Here is a 20,881-nt window from a genome sequence, read left to right as displayed (position 1 = left end):
CACAGACGGGGTCCCCCCGCCCCAGTTTCGAACCCGAAACCCTCTTACTGTGAGGCAACAATGCTAATCACTGCGCCCTATAGATTGAACAGTTGGCTATCAATAGGTTGCTTATGTAAAGACAACACTTAGCCTAAAGATACCTTTATAAAGTTATCTCTTAGGCTCAGGTCCAGGGCAAGGTCGCAAAACAATTATCAGAAGTCCCTAAAACAAACGTATACCAAAAAGTAAATGCATACAATCTTGTCAGAATTATAACCTTCTGTCCCCCAAAAAGCGGCGTAGCCTTGACATTGCTGGAAGTGTCCATATGTGCTGGTCAGGTCTATTGGCAATGGGCACAGATATGCAGCTAGCTGGCAGTGGGAATGTCTGAAAAAAGTTAAGTTAGCAAGCCCAAGCAGTTAGCTTGTAGTTAGCCTGGGAAGTGCTTATCCAGTTCTGATTGGCTATATTGCTTCATAGGCCTAGGCATTTTAATCTGCTTAAATAAAATCGTGGAAATGGGCTAAAATATTATTGGGAATTTATAGGAAAGTTTTGAACATTCATTGGTGAAAATGCGTGGGAACCCTGTCTAATTGGTTTGGTTTTATCCTTTATTGAACAGTATTTGTATTTCATCATTTAACAACATCTTGGTTTTAAGGTGCTGTCATTACTTTGTGTTTGTGCCTTGCTGTTGAATATGCATCTGTCTCTCTGTCTCAAGTGGAGAAGGTACGCAGCCAGTGGGACAGCACTCAGCATGGTGTCGAGGCACGGCTCCAGCAGCTGGACAACATGATTGGTCACAGCAACCAGTGGGAGGAGCAGAGGAGGGAGGTGAATGCTCTTATTGGGCACAACGAAGGACGTTTCCACTACCTTCTTCAGCAGTCGGGCGATCCCCTGACCAAACAACTTGCTGACAACAAGGTTAGGGAAAAGTTTCACTTCTAGACTTTCTCTCCATGTCCTCTGGGTGTCTAACGCCTGTCCTTCCTCCGGTCATTTATTGTCATTCTGTATACTTGTCATTATGGGTGGAATAGAAATGTACTCAAGGGAATTTGGCTGCTTACTTTCCTAATTGAGGAGAAAGTCTTAGACACCAAACTTTACTTTATAAACTATCAGAGGTCCTTGATACAGCTGTATGCAAGGTGGGAATGAATAAATCACCCCTCTGCAGTATCACTTTGAACCTTAATAACATCCATACACCCACATCATCCATCATTTTAATTCGAGATGATGACTTCTGGGGAAAAAAAATCTGCCTCATGAGTGTGTCCGGCGCATTACAGGAACCAAACACTAGAGGGCAACTGAGTTTAACAGAATCCAGCAGGTTAGCTACACAGCTATCTGCTCCTGGTTTGTGTGCTCTTGTAATGATGAGTAATTGTCCATTTAAAATAGTGAAGTGTACCTTGTTGTTAAAGGAATAGACTGCCTGGGGGTCATATATGGATGACTCATTTGCTAATGCTAAATTTAAAATAATAACATGGCCTCATGAATAACAGTTGGGGCTTATGTAACCTGCTTGATTAAGTAGAGGTTAAAATAACAATGTCAGATTGCTGAGCTGCAGAATAACAAATTTCTTTGTGTGTTTAGTGCCTGAACTTTAATTAAATTTTATAAACTTAAAAGAATAGGTCATTAATATTCCTGCTGGCATTATGTCAAAAGCTGATAGCAATATATAGAAAACGGTGCATGCAAATGAATTATCTAGAAAAGCAGTGCCAACAGGGGCTTTACAGTGACACACAGTGGTTAATCACATCTGTCACGTTTTGTATTTCATGATCACAGGTGTAGATTTTGGGGAGAATGCAGGGGACACGTCCTCTTTAATATTTAGAACATGTGCGTTTGAAATTAGGTCTTCAGTGCTCAAAATTCTCTGGCGCCGGACCCCTGAGTCGCTTGTTTCATTTGTCCCTCCCACCATGTTCAATCGAAACCTATGCCCTTGTTCATGATGATCCTAACGCCACCGTGTTGATTGTTTTATAGGCATTCCTCCAAGACCTGGGCCGAGGCCAAGCTACAGTCGTGGCCTTCAACGAGCTGTCCAATCATCTTCTGCGGGAGTATTCTACTGACGACACCAGGAGGATCAAAGAGGTCACAGAAAAGCACAACGCGGCCTGGAACAGCATCAATAATAGGTGCACACACACTCACCTGTTTACCTGCACTTACAGTTTGACTCACAAGGGGCAGATATTGCTGCTTATAAACTTCTTTTGCATGCATAATCATGCACTTATCATCATTATTGATTGGCAGGGCAAGTGACCGCCACGCCCAGCTGGACAATGAACTGAAGGGCCTGCAGATGTCTCTCAGGGAGCTGGAGTCCTTCCTCAAATGGCTCCAGGAGGCAGAGACGACAGTCAACGTTCTGGCCGATGCCTCTCAGAGGGAAGACCTGTCGCAGGACTCCGCCCACGTGAAGGAGCTGAGGCGACAACTGGAGGTAAGGCTGTGAACAGACAGAGAAACTGAGCTGTGTGTGTGTGTGTGTGTGTGTGTGTGTGTGTGTGTGTGTGTGTGAGAGAGAATCTATGCACAGGTGCTAGCCTATTATCTCAGTGTCATCCTTCATTAACGCATCCTTCGCCAATAGTACTGAGGCAGAGGTGTGTGTGTGTGGGTGCATCCACGTGTAAGCGGCTGGTTTAAGGTGTGTGAATAGGAGGGCATGCAGAGGGCGTGTGAGTGCTTGTATGCATTGAGTGCTGCACATTGATCCTCTTGTCCTATGCTACTTAGGAATTCAGTGCGTGTGTGCGCGCGTTCTTGTGTGTGCTTGCGCTCCCTCTCACTAGCTTGTCATTTACCCAGACCTTCCCTCAGGGATCTGTTGACACACATCATCTTATGCTTTATGTAACGTTTTAATCCCCAAATCACTTCACCTCACCCTTTCAACAGATAAATCGGGTACTGATATTCTTTTTTGTTGAAAGGTCTTTTTTTAAAAAAAAAAAAAAAACACTGACCCTGTAAGTCTCACCCTCCCTCATCTCTTTCGGATTGTACACTGAGGGGCTGTCATTTGCACAACCTCCTTTTTTTTTTTCAGACATTGTCAAAGATTTGGAGTACGCGTGCGTATCCAAGCTTCCTGTTGCTCTCTGGATAAACTCCTCGTTCCTGAGAAATTGCTGCAATGTCGTACATCTTTCAAAACCGAAAGCTTACGTCCAGTAATAACATTCTTGGTTTCTTTGTCTTGCGTGCGACAGAGCTATCACTCCCATTTCCATTGTCCAATTATTTAAAAGCAGGCCAAGGTTATAGAGAAAAATGACAGCGAATCACTGCATGAGTGGCCACAAAGATTTCTGAGGATTCATTAACTTGGTGTGGACGTGAGGCAAAGAGACTTCTGCAGCTCATTGTTGAGCCCTAGCTGGATTTGGTCTAATACAATTCTGGCCATTGGGAAGAAATGGATATTATTATCACTTTCATCTGCCCGTTACAGTGATCTATATTTGTTGTATCGAACACAATCCATCATTTTAAGCCTTCTCCAGTTTAAGTTTAAAGGACACATTATACTGTTGAATTTTATTCCTGGAAAGTCTTTCAAAGTCATCTCAGAGGTCAAGTGTGTGGTACATGTATAAAAAAAACAGTAAAAGTTCAAATTGAATCCAGGTATTCAGGCTTCCCACGGTCGTGAGGTTCCTGGAATAGTTATGAATTGAGAAAAACAGTTTTTCAGGCCTGGAAATGGTTTGCAATTTACAGAATGTTTTGAATGTGCATGGTATTGGCTAATGATCACTGTGAGAAATCAGTCATAGGCTAATATCTCAAGACATACTGACGCATCAACATCTGATCTTTCCCATCGTCGCCCACTGTATTCATTTCTATCCTTTTTTCTGATTCCAATCCCTCTGACTCAGTTGGAGTCGAGATTGATGGATGGCACTCATGTCTACCAAGTGGGATAATAAAACAGCCTTTGAGCCTCGGAGGACGCGTGTTGACATAGAGAGTTGTCTCTTCAACCCCTTTTATTAACTCACAATGACTGCTCTGCCACTGTCGAGTGTCGGGTTACTTTAATCACAGTTTTTCTGGCCACTGGCCATTGTCCCTCTCGCTGCTGTTTTGATATTAAGCGCACAGTTGGTGTGTTGTGTGGGAACAGTGGCAGATACAAATGTGGCACATTAACTGAAATGTCTTGGAAACATAGAGGCTGAATGGATATTAGATAAAACTAAACTTAAGACTCAGACATATGATGCATTGGTGATAGACTGGACCACAGGAATCGCCAACTTTTGTAAATGCAAAATTCGCAGTAATGTGTACCAGCACCACTACAGCTCATTAATGATCATCTATATCTCCATAGATGAGAAGACTGATACCATTCTTCTGTCAAGCCAAGTCAGTATTCTTTATATAGCATCAAATCATAACAGAAGTTATCTCAGGACACTTTTCATATACAGCAGGTCTGGCACTCTTTAATTTAATTTACAGAGACCCAACAATTCCCCCATGAGTAAGCACTTGGCGACAGTGGCAAGAAAAAACTTCCCTTTTAACAGGTTTTGTCTGTCCATCAAGCGCCAAGCTAGCTGTTTCAACTAATCATTTTTTGAATGTGCACACTGGGTGTTTCTGTGCTGGTGTCTTGGGCTCAGGAGGATAGGTAGGAAGGTCATTTGTTGGCAGGTGTTTGACCCAGAGGGAAAAAGAGTTTTTGACAGCTGTAAAGATTTGTTTGTCACGTCGTTTGGTTTATTGATTGAAATGAAGAAAATGGACTATATTCGCCCTTATGCATGATGGAATGAATAAGGAGGATTGTTATTCTGCATCTGAGGCCTGCAGGTCCTTAACTCCACACAACCCACACAGAAAGGTAACGTTAGTGTTCTCTTTAAAGTGGTTAACTGTAATACTTTTTCGTCATCTTGGCATTGGAGGTACAGGTGGGCAATAAAGATAATATCATACGACAGTGTATGTAATTTTATATTGCATTATCCCTATATAGTGCATTGTGATATAGCTTATTTTCTTCAAACGTGTTTGAGCAAATCACGCATATATCCAATCTTGCTATAAAGCAGCCCTGCTTGTTAATTAGCAGCATTGTCTGCAATGGTCCAATAACAACCAGAGACATTAAAGGGCTAATTAATTCTGAATCATTTTTCTATCATCGCACGGTGCATAATATCACATTGTGTAACTCTTACTGGAGCTGGTATGTGGTATAAGTCCTTCCATCATCACACCACACACACACACGTGCTCACATGGTGGAGGGTATAGCAATAATGGCATCAGCAGAGAAGTGCAAGGTGCACACAGCTGGAGGAGCTGCTTTTATCAAGCTCGACCATACGTGTTTGGTCGAGCTTGAGGTTTGTATGTGTGTGCGTGTGCGTGTGCGTGTATGCGCGCGCGTGCGTGTGTGTGTGTGTGTGTGTGTGTGTGTGTGTGTGTGTGTGTGTGTGTGTGTTGACCACAGCAATGTGAGCAGCAGAGACATACATGCCTCCTACAGCGCCTTAGTTTAGACCGGGCACTGTCAGTCCCATTAACACTGAGCCAACAAAACACTCTCCCTTGTAATTCCCCGTGAAGCAGAGTCGATACTGTGAATGACTGGGATGGACGCTATAGCCAGTTAAACCTTGTCTAAACAGAGCCCTTCAGTAAGCTCATCGTGATCTCCTCTCCTTGTGGCTATGTGTGTGTATCTCTCGGTAAACGATGATTACTCTAGCTGGTAGCGTAGGTAAGCTGCGTGTTGGTTTAAAGGAATTTGTTTGTGTTCGTTTCTCCTCTCTGCCTCGGAGTCTCTCTTCATCTGTATAAAGAGACAAGGCAAGCGGGGGCCAAGCGCTGTAATGCATCCCATGGCGTTCCACTGAAAACACCATTTGTGTATGTGTGTCAGTTTGTGCTCATTTCAAATGCATGAGTCATAGTAACGGGGAGCCGTCGGTGTGAAGCGTGCTGCTGCTGGGCGATACAGAGGTTTTCGTCCTCACTTCAAATAGATGCCCCTTGTGTTGGTAGAAAGAGTTTTTTATTTCAGTGGCACTTCAAATAAAAAGTCAAGAGAAAGAGTCATAGACAACATGAATAGGTTTAGAATCCCCAGTGTGTAACACCGTGTGGTCAGTGGCTCTCTGCGGGAGCTGAGCGGCCGTGTTATGATAATCTCTGCTGATTGTGCACCTATCTCTGCTTTTTATGTGACTCTTTTTCTTCCGATGCCTTTTTGTCTCTGGATGTCATCTCTCTGGTATTTGTGTGCGCTGCTGAGAGATTTACTCTCTCAAGATTTAAACGTTTTGTGCGTCGATAAAAGATGTTTAAAAGCTCTTTATCTTCTCCTGACCCTGCCCTCCTACCTTCTCACTTGCTGGTCTACTTTACTCCCACTTTCCTTTTCGTCTTCTTTCATTTGCTGTTTTCCAGTAAGGCCTCTTTTCTCCTGCGTTAATCTTTTAAAAGCTGCATTTGGGGCCACACGAACACAAAACAAACACAGGAGCTCTCTCTCCCACACACAAGCACACACACACATACACACACACACACACACACACACACATGTTCTATAGTGTCACGAAGTAGGAGGAGCTGCTGGTTTCTGAAATATTTACTGCACTGTGAATTTCCTATTGTAATGATAAGCTCAGTGTTAGAAAGGAATGAGTCTTTTGGATTATTAAATGGTACTGTAGATTTATGCTGTGGCTATTCATTTAAATTTTAGTTTGAGAATAAAAAATGCGCATTTATTAGAAAGTCATTTGAGTTGTCACCAAATTTGACAGTGTAAATCAAAAGGTGTCAATATTTTTGTTACGCTTTAATAATAAAAACTTAAAAACATGACAAATTTATCATTATCCTGCCAAATTCCGCCAGAGGAGTTTTCAAGCCCAGAGGTTTAAGTCTTCATTTGCTAGGGAAGACAGTGCGATGTGAATTAAAGCTTCACAAAAAGCTAGTCGAACCTTGATTTGTTCTGTCAAACCTCTTGTTCTACCCATTTTAACTTTGTGAGAAATCATTTTTTCTGCCAGTTTGGCAAAGCAAATGGCTTTAATGATACTAATGAGCTTCAGAGCTGCAGGGCATTAAAATAACTTTGTTATTGCAACTGTGAATTTGTCAAATTCATACAGATATGATCCTTAATCTAGTCAACTAATTTACGCTGTAACTGCGGGTCTCTACTAAAAAACATAATTATTGGCATTAGTGGCACACATCACAAATTTAAGCTCTGATTGGAATAGCTGACACTCACCTCGTTAACTCGTCTATTTACGTTTTTAAGCACGCTCGTAATTTTGATTTTAATCAAAGAAACTGATGTTTTTTTAATACAGTCACTCAGCTCCTGATTCAACCAGGAGAGTTCCATGTCCACCCAAGCCATGGAAGTGCTCCAACTGTCAGTCATTGCCAAGGCAGACAATGAATGGGACATTTACTTCCAGGAACCCTGGACGCTCGAAATAACTCCTCCCTCTTCGTAACTCTATTGTGTGTGTGCATCTCATTTGTGCACCGAGTTCTGGCTCCCTCTCTCACTGTTTCTCTCTCCCTCTCTCCTTCTCTTTCTCTCTTTGTCTGTCTTTCGCTCATTGATCTGTTGGCTGTCTCGGGTAATGTCATTCTGCCTTCACGGCAGAGGCAGTGTTTGTCGTCCCTTACACCGCTGCTTTTGATCCGTCTCTCTCCTTCCTTTCCTCTCTGCTTTCTCTCTCCCTCTCCCTCCTCCTTTCCTTGGTCTAAAAGGAGTACTACCTCTGTCTCCCTCTCTTTCTCTCACTCATTCCTTCTCTGTCTCTCTCCGGATCAGTGGCAGTAAAAAGTGAACCGCGTACGATCAGCTTCTCTTCTCAGCCAGTGCAACTCGTGCCTTCCTCTCTCCTTTCCCCCCCTGCTTGCCGGCACTTTCCATTCTTCTCTCCCTGTTGGTTTTTTGTCTTCTCCTTCTTCTTTTTCTTCTTCTTCCTCTTCCTCATCATCTTCTCCTTCTTCTTCATTTCCTTTTCCCCCGTCACCCTCCTCTGGCTCTGCAGGGTGCCGTCACAAGTGATTTGTTTGATTCTCCTCTGGCTCTGCAGTCGGGTTGCGCGTGTGAATGTCCGCGTGGAGGAGAAAGTGAGTGTCTCGTCTTGTCCTGCTCGCCCGCATCATCGTGTGTGTGTGTGTGTGTGTGTGTGTGTGTGTGTGTGAGTGAGAGTGTGTGCATGCTGAGAGCTGTGGGAGAGTGACTGTTTATAAAGAGGGAGAGAGGGGGAGATAACTGAGGCTGCACTCACTGTGTGTAGCGTGTGTGTATATGTGACGAAACATGGGGGCATGCTGAGCTGAGTACGCTTGTGAGTGTGTGGGTTTTTTCTCTTTCTCTCTCTCTCCGTGTGCATGTGTTTGTGTGTGTGTGTGTGTGTGTGTGTGCATCACGTCAGCTTGGCTGGGGTCTGGTCGGCTGGTTAGGGAGAGGGAGAGGGAGAACAATATGAGCGGGGTAGGGCAGTGCTAGCATGCGGACCAGGAGCAGGCTGCTGCAGAGTTGTAGCAGTCTTAAGATGATGGCCATGGTCCGGACCTCCCTCCAGAAAGTGGTGGTCTTCCTACACAGGCTCCAGAGGATGGCCATCTCCTCGCCGCGCTACCAGAAACTCTGCAAGGTACGTGGACTCCAGGAGAGAGAGCGAGAGCTGGAGTGCTGAGAGTTTCTGTTTTTGTTTTTTCTTCTTTTTCCTGAATTAGATGGAAGTTATTTTTAAGCTTGTACATGTGTGCGCTTTATTTATTTATTTTTTTACTTTGTTCTGAAAACTTTCAGCACATGTTTCGGAGTCTGATCTTGGTTTGTTTTTGAGACTATATTTACCAGTGTAAAGACTGTTTGTGTATCAGCAGATAGCCACAAAGTTTTCGCTGGATGTGTGTGTGTATTTACAGTGAAAATGTCACAAATCATGAGTGGCTCACCATGCAGTCTATCTTTGCCACATCCGTTGTTTCTCCTTTATTTTTGGTCTTTTTATTCATGAGCCATTTGGTTGTCAAGACATTCTGTTCCAGGAGACGTTGTTCTGCAGAGTCTGTCACCTCCACAGTATGTCATTTTAAATATATATATACAAAATACCTAACTGACTTAAGGACTTTCGGCACTTTTTCTGCCTAGCAAATGATGACTCCAACTGTGCATCCCTGTTGTGGTGTGTGTGCCTGTGCGTGCGTATGTGTGCTTTATATTTTGAAGTGTCACTTCAGAAGTTTTGACTCTATAGTGGTGCAGGTGTAAACAAACTAACAAGGCAGAGCACAGTATGTGGTGTGTTGTTTTTGAGTGATTCTGTATTTTCGTGGATTCTGACATGATATATTATGTCAGTGAAAGGAGGCTTGAGTTCCTCAGTGGTCAGAGGAGTGGTGAGAGAGTTTGCTCAACACGTATAATGGCTGCAATGAACAATTAAAGCTCTTAATTAAAGTCACTAGCTGACTTTGTTATGCTGAAGTCATTTAAATGCTGAAATCACACACAGCTGAACATGTAGCTCCCGCTCTAATAAGAGTTTAACAGTGTTCTTGATGTTTAATGAAAAAACAATGTCAGCTGTATCACTCTGTAACTTGTTACAGCTGTTTGTCAGCTCCATCGATTTCACCCTAGAGGAAACGACTGCTGCTGTGTGGTGGACTTGCTGTTATTTTCTATCACTGTTGATCATAATCGATCGCTGATCTCCATCGCTGTCTCTCCTGCGTTGCACAACATTGACCCGCTCTCAGTCAGAGGGCAGAGGGGACCAGCTGTTGAGATTTGACAGTGTGAGAGACTAATGCATCAGAGCAGTTTCTGATTACTTTGCTGCTTCAATCATGCCTCAGCAAACATGTGGTGGTTCAATTTAATCCCTCCCTAATCCATGATTCCATCTCTCTGTGTTGCTCCACCCTTTTTTCTAGTGCATGTGTTTGGTTATTTGTCAGTTTGTTTTTTTGCCAAAGCTTGTTCAGGGGTATATTCTGTGAACTGTATTTTGTACTAGTTTCACTAACCTCTCTTGTGTCTGAAGAAAAGGAAAACACAGGAAGGAATAGAGAGATGGCACAAGGACGAGACTTGGTGAAAGATGCAGTGCGAGAGAGAGCGATCAACAGAGTATTAGGCATCAATAATTTTCCTGCTCTTTCTCAGTTATTTATCTTGTGGATGCTGTGCTTGCTTTTGCTTGTTTAACCAAGTGAAATCAGAACATTCCTGCAGCCCTGCGTGTGTACAGAATCCGCACAACCAACACTTGCTCTTTCTTCAATTGTAAACTTATTCAACTCCGGAGTTGAATTGCTCATTTGGCTCCGCTTCAGCATCCTTAGAGGCCAGACCTTCCTGGATTGCGTCCCTACCGGTGGGAGGCATCAGTCATTCCACACTCGATTACCCTCCCCTGGGTTGCATCAGTCATTCCGGCTTCGTTTGGCCTTCCCTTGGGGGAATCAGTGATGCTGGGCTTGTCCTGCCTCCCTGGGGTGCACTCACTGGCTGCCAGACTGGAACAGTGACTTCTGCATGATGGATTTGCTCGGGGCTCACCCTCAGGGGTCGGCCATTCTTTCTGCTTCCGGACAGCGCCGGTTCTAAAACAGCCCACCTGGCTATTGTCTGCTTCAGTATAATGAGTAAACTAGTGGCTCTTCTGAAAGTGGAACAGAAAACTTTTCAACATATCCCCCTCTAGCGTTTCCAAGAGGTATTATTGTTCGCAAAGACAACTGGATCGGCTTGGGTTTTCCTCAGAGCCTGGCAAATAATCACACTAACATCTGGGTTTCAATTATAAATATAACACACTTACCTTTAAGCATTTACGCAAAGCAATAAACAAAAAAACAGGAGAGGAAAATGACAGTCATACATAAGAACAAAACTGAAACTAAACCCCATGTTGCTGGCTCGTTAACACAGCAGCTCTGATGACGTCACTTAGAGGTGACAAAGTAAATTACTATCAGAATGAAGCAAACAAACTTGTAATGCGATAAACAGGCAAACTTAAACACTGATGTGCGCTTTCTAACATACATTAATGCTCTGATAGCTACCGATAGTTACCAGGTTCTGCAATGGTTGACGCGCTTCCTAAAGTGCCGTAAATCGAGCCTCCATTTTTCAAGATTGTACCAGGTGGCAGACACCATTGCAAAAAACTTGTCTTTTTCCATTTTAAAGCAGATTTATATTATGAAACATAGCCATTAATTATTGTGAGTGAGGGAAATAACTTTGAGAGAAGCTTCAAGTTTCATACTCTTTATTTTTCAGAGGAACGTGCTGTATTTATACCATCCTGTAGCTGAAAAAACAAATCAGCATATAAATAATATTCAGCTGATCTGACCAAGTCAACACTCTGTGACATGGAGGTTGTATATTACATGCAGGCTGTATTTTCCTCTTGGCAGTCCAATTAAGCTGCAAAGCCAAGCTTATCTTCTAAAACATATTGACCTCCATCATTGGTCCTCACTATGTCTTAACAGCGGCAGGATGGAGCGGGGGTGACCGCCGTGCCAGCTCACCAAGCTATGACTGATGGGAAGTTTATAAAATCTCCTGAGTCATAACCGCCTCGTCGTCTTTTCCCGTTAATCGTGCTTCGCTGGTAGCTTTTGGGAGTTTGCGTGTTTGTGTGCCTCCTTTTACAGCACTCATTATGTTGATGTATAATACTGAGCTTTGCAGTCTTCGCGAGCAGAAGCCATTTAGCTTCGACCGTTTTTAGAATTGCATCTATTATTTTGTGTGTAAATGGTTTTCTTCTCCCACTACCCAATTCAAAGCAATAATGTTTAATGAGCTTGTAGGCTATTAAGAGAAATTTTTACATCTATACAGCACTCCCTAAGGCTTTGTTTCTGTGTACCGTCCTGTGGTGTATTTATCCCAGACTCCGACTCGCACTCACTCCCATTAAAGACGCCAGCTTTACCGCCTTAAATGTAAATGTGAATCATTGTAATGTCCTCAGCGCTTCTTTTTGCCTTCCTTTAGCTCTGCAGCGTCCTTGTTCTCAAGTGTTCTTCTTTGTTTGCATGCTTGTGACATGAGAGGTTTACTGGTAAAGAGTACTTCTGAGTAGCATGCCTGGTTGGCTTATAGTGAGGCATACAGAGGGCCCTGGCAGCTCATTTCATCTCCTCACTTTTGCTCTGCACTGTCTCTCTGTGTGTAATCACTCGCTGAGAATTGGCTGAAGGGCCCACCTCCCTCCTGAGGAGTGTCCTCCTACTCTCATTACTGTGGCAGTGGCTCCTACTGTGTGTGTGCGCGTGTGAGAGTGTGTGTGTGTGTGTGTTTCTCCAGCCAAAACCCACTTTAGAAACAGCCCTAAAGCATTGACAGTGTGTAGTCATGCTTTCTCTTCCCCATTGTTTGTCTGGCAAATACTTTGGCCTTTGGGCTCCACACTCCATCCACCTTTGCTTGTGGCTCACTGCTACCCCAGGACAGGTGACTCAGCCATGGGCATGGAGCCCAGCTGTCTGACCTCCCCGTCCTTGAGCTAGACCGGGGTCCTCTGGGTTATTAGCAAGTGTTAGCATTAGCAGTTAGAGCCTCAGGTGCAGGCAAATAGCCCCCACAACTCCTCCCTCTGTAACCTGGCGTGCACTCAAATCACAGATTTTTTTTGATTCACGCATGCTTAGACACATTTAGTTTATGGACACACATGCCCACAATGCATTATGTTCTCTCTCACACCTGAACACACACACATGCACCCATTTACTCACTGAACCACAAGTATACGTGCACACACACACACACACACACACACACACACACACACACTCACTTACTCCACAGCTAACCTGAATGATGAGTCACAGGCAGGAGAATTATGTGGTAACAGATTCATAAATGCAGATCATTTAAATTCATCAAGACGAAATTGGGAGAGAGCAGGGACAATAAAAGAAAATGAAGATGGTATTCTGCTCCCAATCAACATTACATGTAAATCACTGTGATTGACCTCCTATTGGCAGTAGTGGTGATTTGAAATAGCACTTAAATCACTGATACAGCCCAGAGTAAAGCTGCTCTCCTGTTCTCAATTGCTGTTACGGCAGCAAGTGACTGTTCCATTAGGAGGAGATGAGGAGAAACTCGCCATGTGATTGACAAATGTCATTCTGGGATTAGATGACATATATGATAAACTACATTTGACATTATTAGATGTAAATCTAAAATGGAGAATCTAAAAGTCCTTCAGCCTCCCTGCCCCTCCTCTTTCTCCTCTCTCTCTCTGTCTACTTTGTCTCTCCCACATCCACATCCAGTAAACCCATTTATTGAGTCAGTATTGCATGTGTGCGTTGGGCTTGTGTCTGTGCACTACAGCAATGGATTTTGTGCACACACTTCCATTAGTGGCTTTCAGGCAGGTCCCAATAGCAAGCTAAACCTGGTAATGCCTGTGTGCTTATCGTCAGATGGACTTTATAGTGCTGGAAAGCTCTGCCCCTCAACATGGTGATGGTCAGGGTAAACAACAGATTGTTATCAGGAGGGAAGAGCAAAAAGAAGGGAGATGACACATAGATATCTACAGAGAGAATTACGTGTTTGTGTATGTTAATGGTGGCATTAATTTTGCTTTACAGTTCTCTGTATTGGCTTTAATATGGTGATTTAAAAGTCTTTTTGGTTTCTTTGATCACCAAGTAAACTTTTTTTTTGTTCTTTGGTTAATAATCCTTATCTTTCTTAGTATGATGAATCATTACATTTGACAGAATGTGGGCTAGTGTGTTCCCTGCCTGTTGCTTTTTGGGAAGTAAAGCTAGTTACCTGTGTTCAGGACTAGAGCCAGGCCCCCAGGAAGCCTGCCAGGCTAATGTGCCAATTTTCGTGGTGGCCAAATAGTGGAATTACATCCTACATGTAAAGGAAATACGTTTTTTACATGGACTTACATTGTGAAAGAGACAACTGTAAAGCAGTGTATGATTTTGTTTGAGTAATCTCTGCTTCATGACCCGTTTCATTATTAGAATTTGATCCACATTTCAGAAGTCTTAAAGAGCCACACAGTTGAGTCATTTTATCCCCATTCAAGTCAGTGGAGTGCTAAATCGGAAGTAGTGAGCTCAGCCAGCGGAAGTCTATATTGCTCCTACTCTATGGGCCACACAATATGGAAGCATTGCCAATCATCCGGGTCAGTTTGTAGGAGGCAGTTGAACTTTATTGGCCTCATTTGACACTGAGCAACTTTTATAGGAATGAACGAGGCCCTACCTCCAAAACTGTATCCAGTTCTCTATCCAACCATGGAACCCATCAGCTACTGATCTGATGATGATAAACCTAGCGTATAACTGGGCTAAGTCTTCCTCTTCAGTGCACTGGTCATTTTGGCACATCTCTTTAAACAGATATCTGCATATGAATGCAGATAAATACATTTTTGAAAAGTTAATGAAAAGCTAAATATTCAGACGATAGCTTATGGGTTCTGAGATTGCATTTCAGCCAATGTTTCACCCCTCTTGCTCTCCACACGGACTGTTTATCTGCTGCTCAATCGTGATTGGTCTGTACCACTCAGAGTACAAGATTATACCCAATGCTACAGACATATTTCAGGTTTACACTGAAGTTAAGGGCACTGAAGTTCAACACCCAGCTCTACTGGAAGACCTGTTTGTTTTAGGCCAGCCAACTCGGCCAGAACTCTGTGACACACCTGACATCAAGATCTATGGCCGGCCCAGACTTCCCGCTTCAGATCACACCAAGTTGAGACAGGGTAGAGATTACGATGTCCTGTGGGCTCAGTGGACAGAAGGCAAATACCGCATAGCATTCAATGTCATCTCAAGATTTTTGCCCTCATTTTCTTTTCTCTCCTTCGTGTCATGGCCATCTCTCCCTCTAGAGCAGATTCACTGTAAAAGTGAATAAAAGTGCAGTGAGATCTCTAAAGATGAACACAGAAAGAGAGAGAAAAGGGAACACATTGACCTAGAGGCAGTGAAAGGCAGAAGGCGGTGATGTTGCCAGCTTGAAGTCTCTCTGACCTTCCAGCTCCCCCTCACCCCCTCCCCTCTCCATCGCCCACACTGTTCGCCACACCGAGTCAGGGGGCGGCCTAAGTGGGGGAAATAAAATGAGGGGTGCAATCATTTTTGCTGCTCCTTCTATTCCTGGCCTGACGATCAATCTACGGGGACAAGGCCTGAGCTCTGCCCCCCGCCGATGTCCCACCCTGCCAATATCTATGGTAAGCACACAAACACAGTGCTGACTCATAGTCCATATTGTGTTTTTCTCAGTGGGCGAGCGTCTGTACCTCTGTGGTGCTGACAAATATCACAGTTTCAGATTGGAGATGAGATTACGGTATGTAATCCTTGCTCAAATACGCTCACACACATAGTAGCCTTTACTCAATTAGCCTCACGCACACAATCAACAGCATTAGACCAGAATATTGTTCCTAAGAGTATTGCCCCATTTATAATCATATAGATTTTAACAATTATATTGTTTTGTTTTTTTTGTTACTTCCTCTTTTCTCCCTCACTCATCCTGCCCTCCCATATACTCATCTTGACTTCAATACTCACTCTTTTCCTTTGTGTTTTTCTACCTTTGGCCATTTTCCCTCTTCTGTCATGGGTAATTAATTCTTTAAAATGAAGTGGCACATTTGCTGGAAGATAACGTCTGCTCCTTCTTTGTCTCAGTGGTTTGGTTTTATTTCTGTGGCGCACAAATGACTTTGCATTTCCTCTGTTTTGTGGAAGACGCAGAGCACATTTTCAGTGATTTATCACTTCAAATCTCTTATCCACATCAGAGCGAATGTCTTTGTTTTGCTGTCATTCTGTCTCTGAATGTTACCCTTTTTCAGAGAGACAAACATTTCTTTGATCAATTAAACGACCATACAGGCTCTTTGTACCAACACACAAAAGGAGAAAAATAACTTTGATTTGACGAAGCAAGCTTTTTTTTTTTTTTAGCTGAGAAGTATGAAGCCACACTATGCTCTCTTGCTGTACCTGTCTGCTTCCTCCTGTGTTATCACTCCTCTCAGTACCAATTTCCCTAATACCACCCCTCAGTAAGCCTGTAAGTTAGCATATGCTCTGGCTCATATCCTCCTCTTTCCATTTATGCCGTCATCTGCTCTTCGCATGCCACTCTTAAATCATTCATGCTCTCCCTCTTTTCCTCCCATCCTCCCTAAAAGCTCCTGCCCATCTCTTCCTCAAGTCTTAGACAGATGGCTTACATGCTACTTGAGCATGCCTTGATGCCATGATTATGAAGCAGATCATTACATGCTGCTAAAACATTGATCAAATGCGTTCTTTTGACGCAGCAGCGTCTAATTATGCAGGGTCAGATCCTTGGGGGGCCAGTTACTATTACTGAAACTACGCCCACTCACACAATGTATGTGACTCGCCTTAACAGCTCAAGGTTGGGTGCAAGATTGTGTGTGTGTGTGTGTGTGTGTGTGTTTTGATTCTATAGAGCTTTTTGTGTGTCTGCATCTTTTCCAGTAAATACTGTGCTGAATTCAATTACACTTTCCTTGCCCACGTATAAACAGTAAATGGACCTGCACTTGTATAGTACTTCTCTAGTCTTTCGACCACTCAAAGCACTTTAACACTACTTGTCACATTCAACCATTCACACACACGCTTTCATACACTGGTGGCCGAGGCTGTCATACAAAGTGCCGCCTGTTTCTCAGCTTAAACATGCACTCATACACCAATGGCGAGGTCATTGGGAGCAATTTGGGGTTCAGTATCTTGCCCAAAGATACTTCAACACCAGGACTGGAGGAGCTAGGAAAGGAACCACTGATTTTCTGATTAGTGGACGACCCGTTCTTCCTCCCCCTTTTACATGGCAATATTTGAACATGTGCCTTTTTCTGTATATTTTGGCCTTTCATCCACAAGCAAACTGTATTTTAGGCCACCAAAAATGGACCTTTTGTAAAACTCTGTCCAGGGGGAAGATTTTTTGTTGACATGTAGATAAGGAAAACAGAGTTTGTGGCTTGTAATGTCAGAGTGTCCGCCATTGTCTCATTTGTGAGGCATCACAAATGAGGTGACATTTCATGCAAAGGTGGTTGTGCCCAATATAGTGCTGGCTCTAACCTTGCTAACAGGACTTCCTAAATGTTTACACATAAATTTACAGTTACTCTTCCACTATATGGAGGAACAGAGGCATCAGAATGCGTGACATAGGTCACTGCTCCAGGTAACCTTCTGGTTATGGCTTTCTTCTCAGGCTTATGATTGGCCTACATAATCTTGTTCTTCTTGTCGTGGCTTTGGTTTTACGAATATATTGCTGCCTGTTGGTTTGGCATGCGTTTGACAACGCTTCGAATGTGGTTTGTGTTTTTTTGGACCAGTGCCTTTGTGGAAAGGGATTTTTTTTTGAGAACGAAGGAGGAAAGAACCCAGTTTTCAAAAACACCTGTGTCCATGTGGACTAGGCCTCAGTTTATATGTTCCTTGTGATGGGCAGAACTCTGACTTGTGACGACTATCAGTGGCCTAAATGAAGAGGAAAGGGGTTTAAAGCAAAGCTAAATGTAGCTAGGGGGTGCAATAAAAAAGACAAGACAGAAAGAAGGAAGTACAACAGAAAAGACTGTACTAAGGAGAAGGCACAGGGATGAAGGAAACAGCATTGTGCATTGGTTAAAGGAACAGGATAGTGCACTGAGCATGCCCTTAGAGGTAAATACTGTGGTGCGGCAAAAACAAAAGCAACTGAAAACGGTTTCCGCTGTTATATCACAGGGAGATTAAAGATAAATCGTGCTATATATAGTCTGTAATCTGCAGGAGGGTGCAGCCTGCAAAAGGAGCCAGAGTCAAATGCCACAGTAGAAATACAGCTGAGTGAAATTGTCTGGAAAAATATCAGTATGATGTGTAGTCAGAAGCACTTCACAGAAATATAGAGAAGAGTTTGTATTCTTCACTTTGCTCAAAGGAGTTCTTGCTGTTGACATGTAGTCTGTACGCTAAGCAGCTTTTGGTAAAACTAAAAAGACACATTAAATCAGAAATGTCCTTTTCTCACAACGTGGTTAAAAGATTAGACACGAGACAGCTCCATCAAATGTGTGTGATGTTCAGGAAAGTTGAGAGAGGGATCAGAGATGACAGAGGAAGGATCAGTGTGAGCAATGAAAATGTTTGTGAAAGACAGGCCAACATAAGCTTTAACTGCACTCGAGTGGTACCTCCACACATCGGACCGTAGACATCAAAGAAAACTCAGAGCTGTTAGACGTGACGAGGAATCAAATTAGATTTACTACAGCGCTGCAAGTGTGGGTGTTCATTGGTTCAGCACATTTCATAGTTATCACCCAAATGTCTAAAAAAGAGGGACATTTTCACTCATCACCCCGCAGGAGAAGAGTCTGGTTTCCCAAAAAGGAAGCGAGGAGGGTGACTCAAAAGGCAGTGGAGGAAAAAAAAAAAACCCCGTCATGACAGAGAAGAAAATGGCTGCCAAGTGTTTTTTTTTAACAGTAAAGAAATTGAGGTGAGGAAAGAGAGACAGAAACATGACATTGTGGGAGGATAGAAAATGAAAAAAGAGGGATGCTTTGACAAGCGGAAGTGGGAATTGGACATGGTGAAAGGGTGGGAAAGATGGGAAGAAAGAGGATGAAGAGACGGGTGCCTGACAGAGAGAGAAAAGGGTGAGGAAGATATGGTCGATAGAAGGGTACGATTGCTCTTCCCATCTTTGAGGTTTGCCGGGCTTATTTGAGGGTCACTGGAGAGAGACACACACACACACACACACACACACACACACACACACACACACTAATAGACACACACACTGTCCGGGATCGATCCAAGCGCTCATTTTCAGTCTAAAGGATATTCTCAGATTGGGCATGGGGTGAAAATTCATTTGCTGCTTTAGTACATGAACGACTTCATTTTCACTGGCTGCCCTGCCTTCCACTGTGGACAAAAGAGAAATACCAACAAAGCCTATTACACATTTGTGCAGTTTACAGCCGGGTGGGTCTTGTTGAACGTCTCCCTCTTTTAGTCTCTGTCCCCTCTTCAGTGCCTGTGTGCACGAATGTGTGTGCGTGCCAGTTCGTGCCTGCTAAATATCATTGGGATTAGCACCGGGGGCTTAATTAAAAAGCAATTACCTTTGGTCGCTGTGGGTGACGCTTGGCGGAGAGTAGCTCGACTAATCTGGTGAATGGTGTGAGGGACCCTCAGCGTGCAATGCACACACAAACACGCACACAAATTGTGCAATTGTCTGCAGAATTAAAGGAGGATTAAAACAATTGTTAATTAGTGAAGAGGGGTGGAGGCTGAAAGGGTAGAGATGGGGCTGTAGGGCCAGACACGCTGCATTCTCCTCCGCCTCTCATAGCCTCTGTGTTTATTTATGAGGTTAAAGGGGCAAATGATATAGGCAGAAAAAAAATCATTTTATGTGATGGACTGGTGAGCATGCGCTCTCTTTCTCTCTGTCCATCTCTCTCCCTTTTTTGGTCTCCGAAACCCTAAAATAGGTTAGCACAGTTAGCACCAGAGCTAATCTTTTAATTTTAAAGCTCCAATTAGATGTTGCTAATGACAGTAATTAGATCATCTCTTTGAGACTCACTGCGAGTTGCCCTTGAAAAACCCTGTATGCTTGAGACAGTAGAGGGAAATCTGCCAAAAATGTGTGTGTGTAGTTTCCTTTGCTGTAACACTGACGGGGCTTGCTGAATACAAAGGATGCCTTGTGCTCACTTGTAAAACTGAAGACTTGAGCATGAGGGTTTGGGTAAAGAGTTCAGGGAATACATTACAATGGTTGAAGCTAAAGGGTAGGAAATGTTAGTCACTCTGAGCCAGAGTTCTGAACATGCATAATACCGAGACCCAAACATGACCTGTGCCTCATATTTGCTGACCTTGAGACCTCAGAAAGAGAGAGAAAATGCGTGGGTTTCAGAGACTTTGTTTCCTGCATTCTGGTGACTTTTAAAGGTTGAAAATAAAATGCTAAGTATTCTGCCACAGCATTGTTTTGTTAAATATTTTCTTACTTTGAATTTTAAAAATTCTCAGAAAAGAAAACAAAATACTTCACTCCTCTGACATAAACATGCATGAATCTGTGGCATGAACTAATATTCATCATTGTTCATTTATTCATTGATTTCATTTCCCCATGCCTAACAAAAAAATTGACATGGCAGATTTGCTAAAGGCATATCCCTTCCTTTAACGTCTGAAATTTGCTTTATAGTACTCTCCATTCTTCTCTTTGTCTCTCATTTCCTGAGGAAGACGAGGTGAAAGCAGCCCTCTCCTGCATCACTGTATTGTGTAGCTGTATTATTGTTCTGGTGGGGACAGTGGAAACAGACTTTCAGGGTCTTAGGGCTGATACACTCTGTAGAGTGCCAGAAACAGGGTGTGATAATGAAAGGGGGGGAAAAAAGGTGTGAAAATTTTGTTATAAATCAGGAGAAATACAGGAGAATTTTGACCTTAAGAGGAGACTGGGAGAGAGCAATGAAAGCTTGGAGTCTAATGCTGAAAACTGTGAGAGTTGGCACGTACGCTGTACCCACACCTTTCGGATGCGACCTGACTGAACCCGCCTGGTGCAACAGACATGAAATCGAACCTGACCAGAGACTGAGGCAGTGTTTTTGTTATTTCGTCTTTTGAATAATTATCTGCTTTACAAAGATTAACTGTGCCTTTTCACAGCATTGCCAAGATTGGCTGGTGAACTCAA

The 20,881-nt window shown here is 43.2% G+C and overlaps 1 protein-coding gene across 17 annotated transcripts in view; it reads left to right on the top strand.

Moving 5' to 3' along the window:
• Positions 1 to 20,881, top strand: part of utrn (utrophin) — a 242,980-nt gene that overhangs the window by 74,340 nt on the left and 147,759 nt on the right. For all 17 annotated transcript variants that reach the window (XM_049591027.1, XM_049591013.1, XM_049591017.1 and 14 more), the window contains 3 exons: positions 716 to 921; positions 2,014 to 2,168; positions 2,290 to 2,479. In XM_049591027.1, coding sequence (XP_049446984.1) covers positions 716 to 921; positions 2,014 to 2,168; positions 2,290 to 2,479 — 551 coding nt within the window. The remainder of the gene's footprint in view (positions 1 to 715; positions 922 to 2,013; positions 2,169 to 2,289; positions 2,480 to 20,881) is intronic.

Source organism: Epinephelus fuscoguttatus, linkage group LG11 (assembly GCF_011397635.1).
Source record: "Epinephelus fuscoguttatus linkage group LG11, E.fuscoguttatus.final_Chr_v1".
Taxonomy (NCBI): Eukaryota; Metazoa; Chordata; class Actinopteri; order Perciformes; family Serranidae; genus Epinephelus; species Epinephelus fuscoguttatus.
This window is presented reverse-complemented; position numbering and strand designations above follow the sequence as displayed.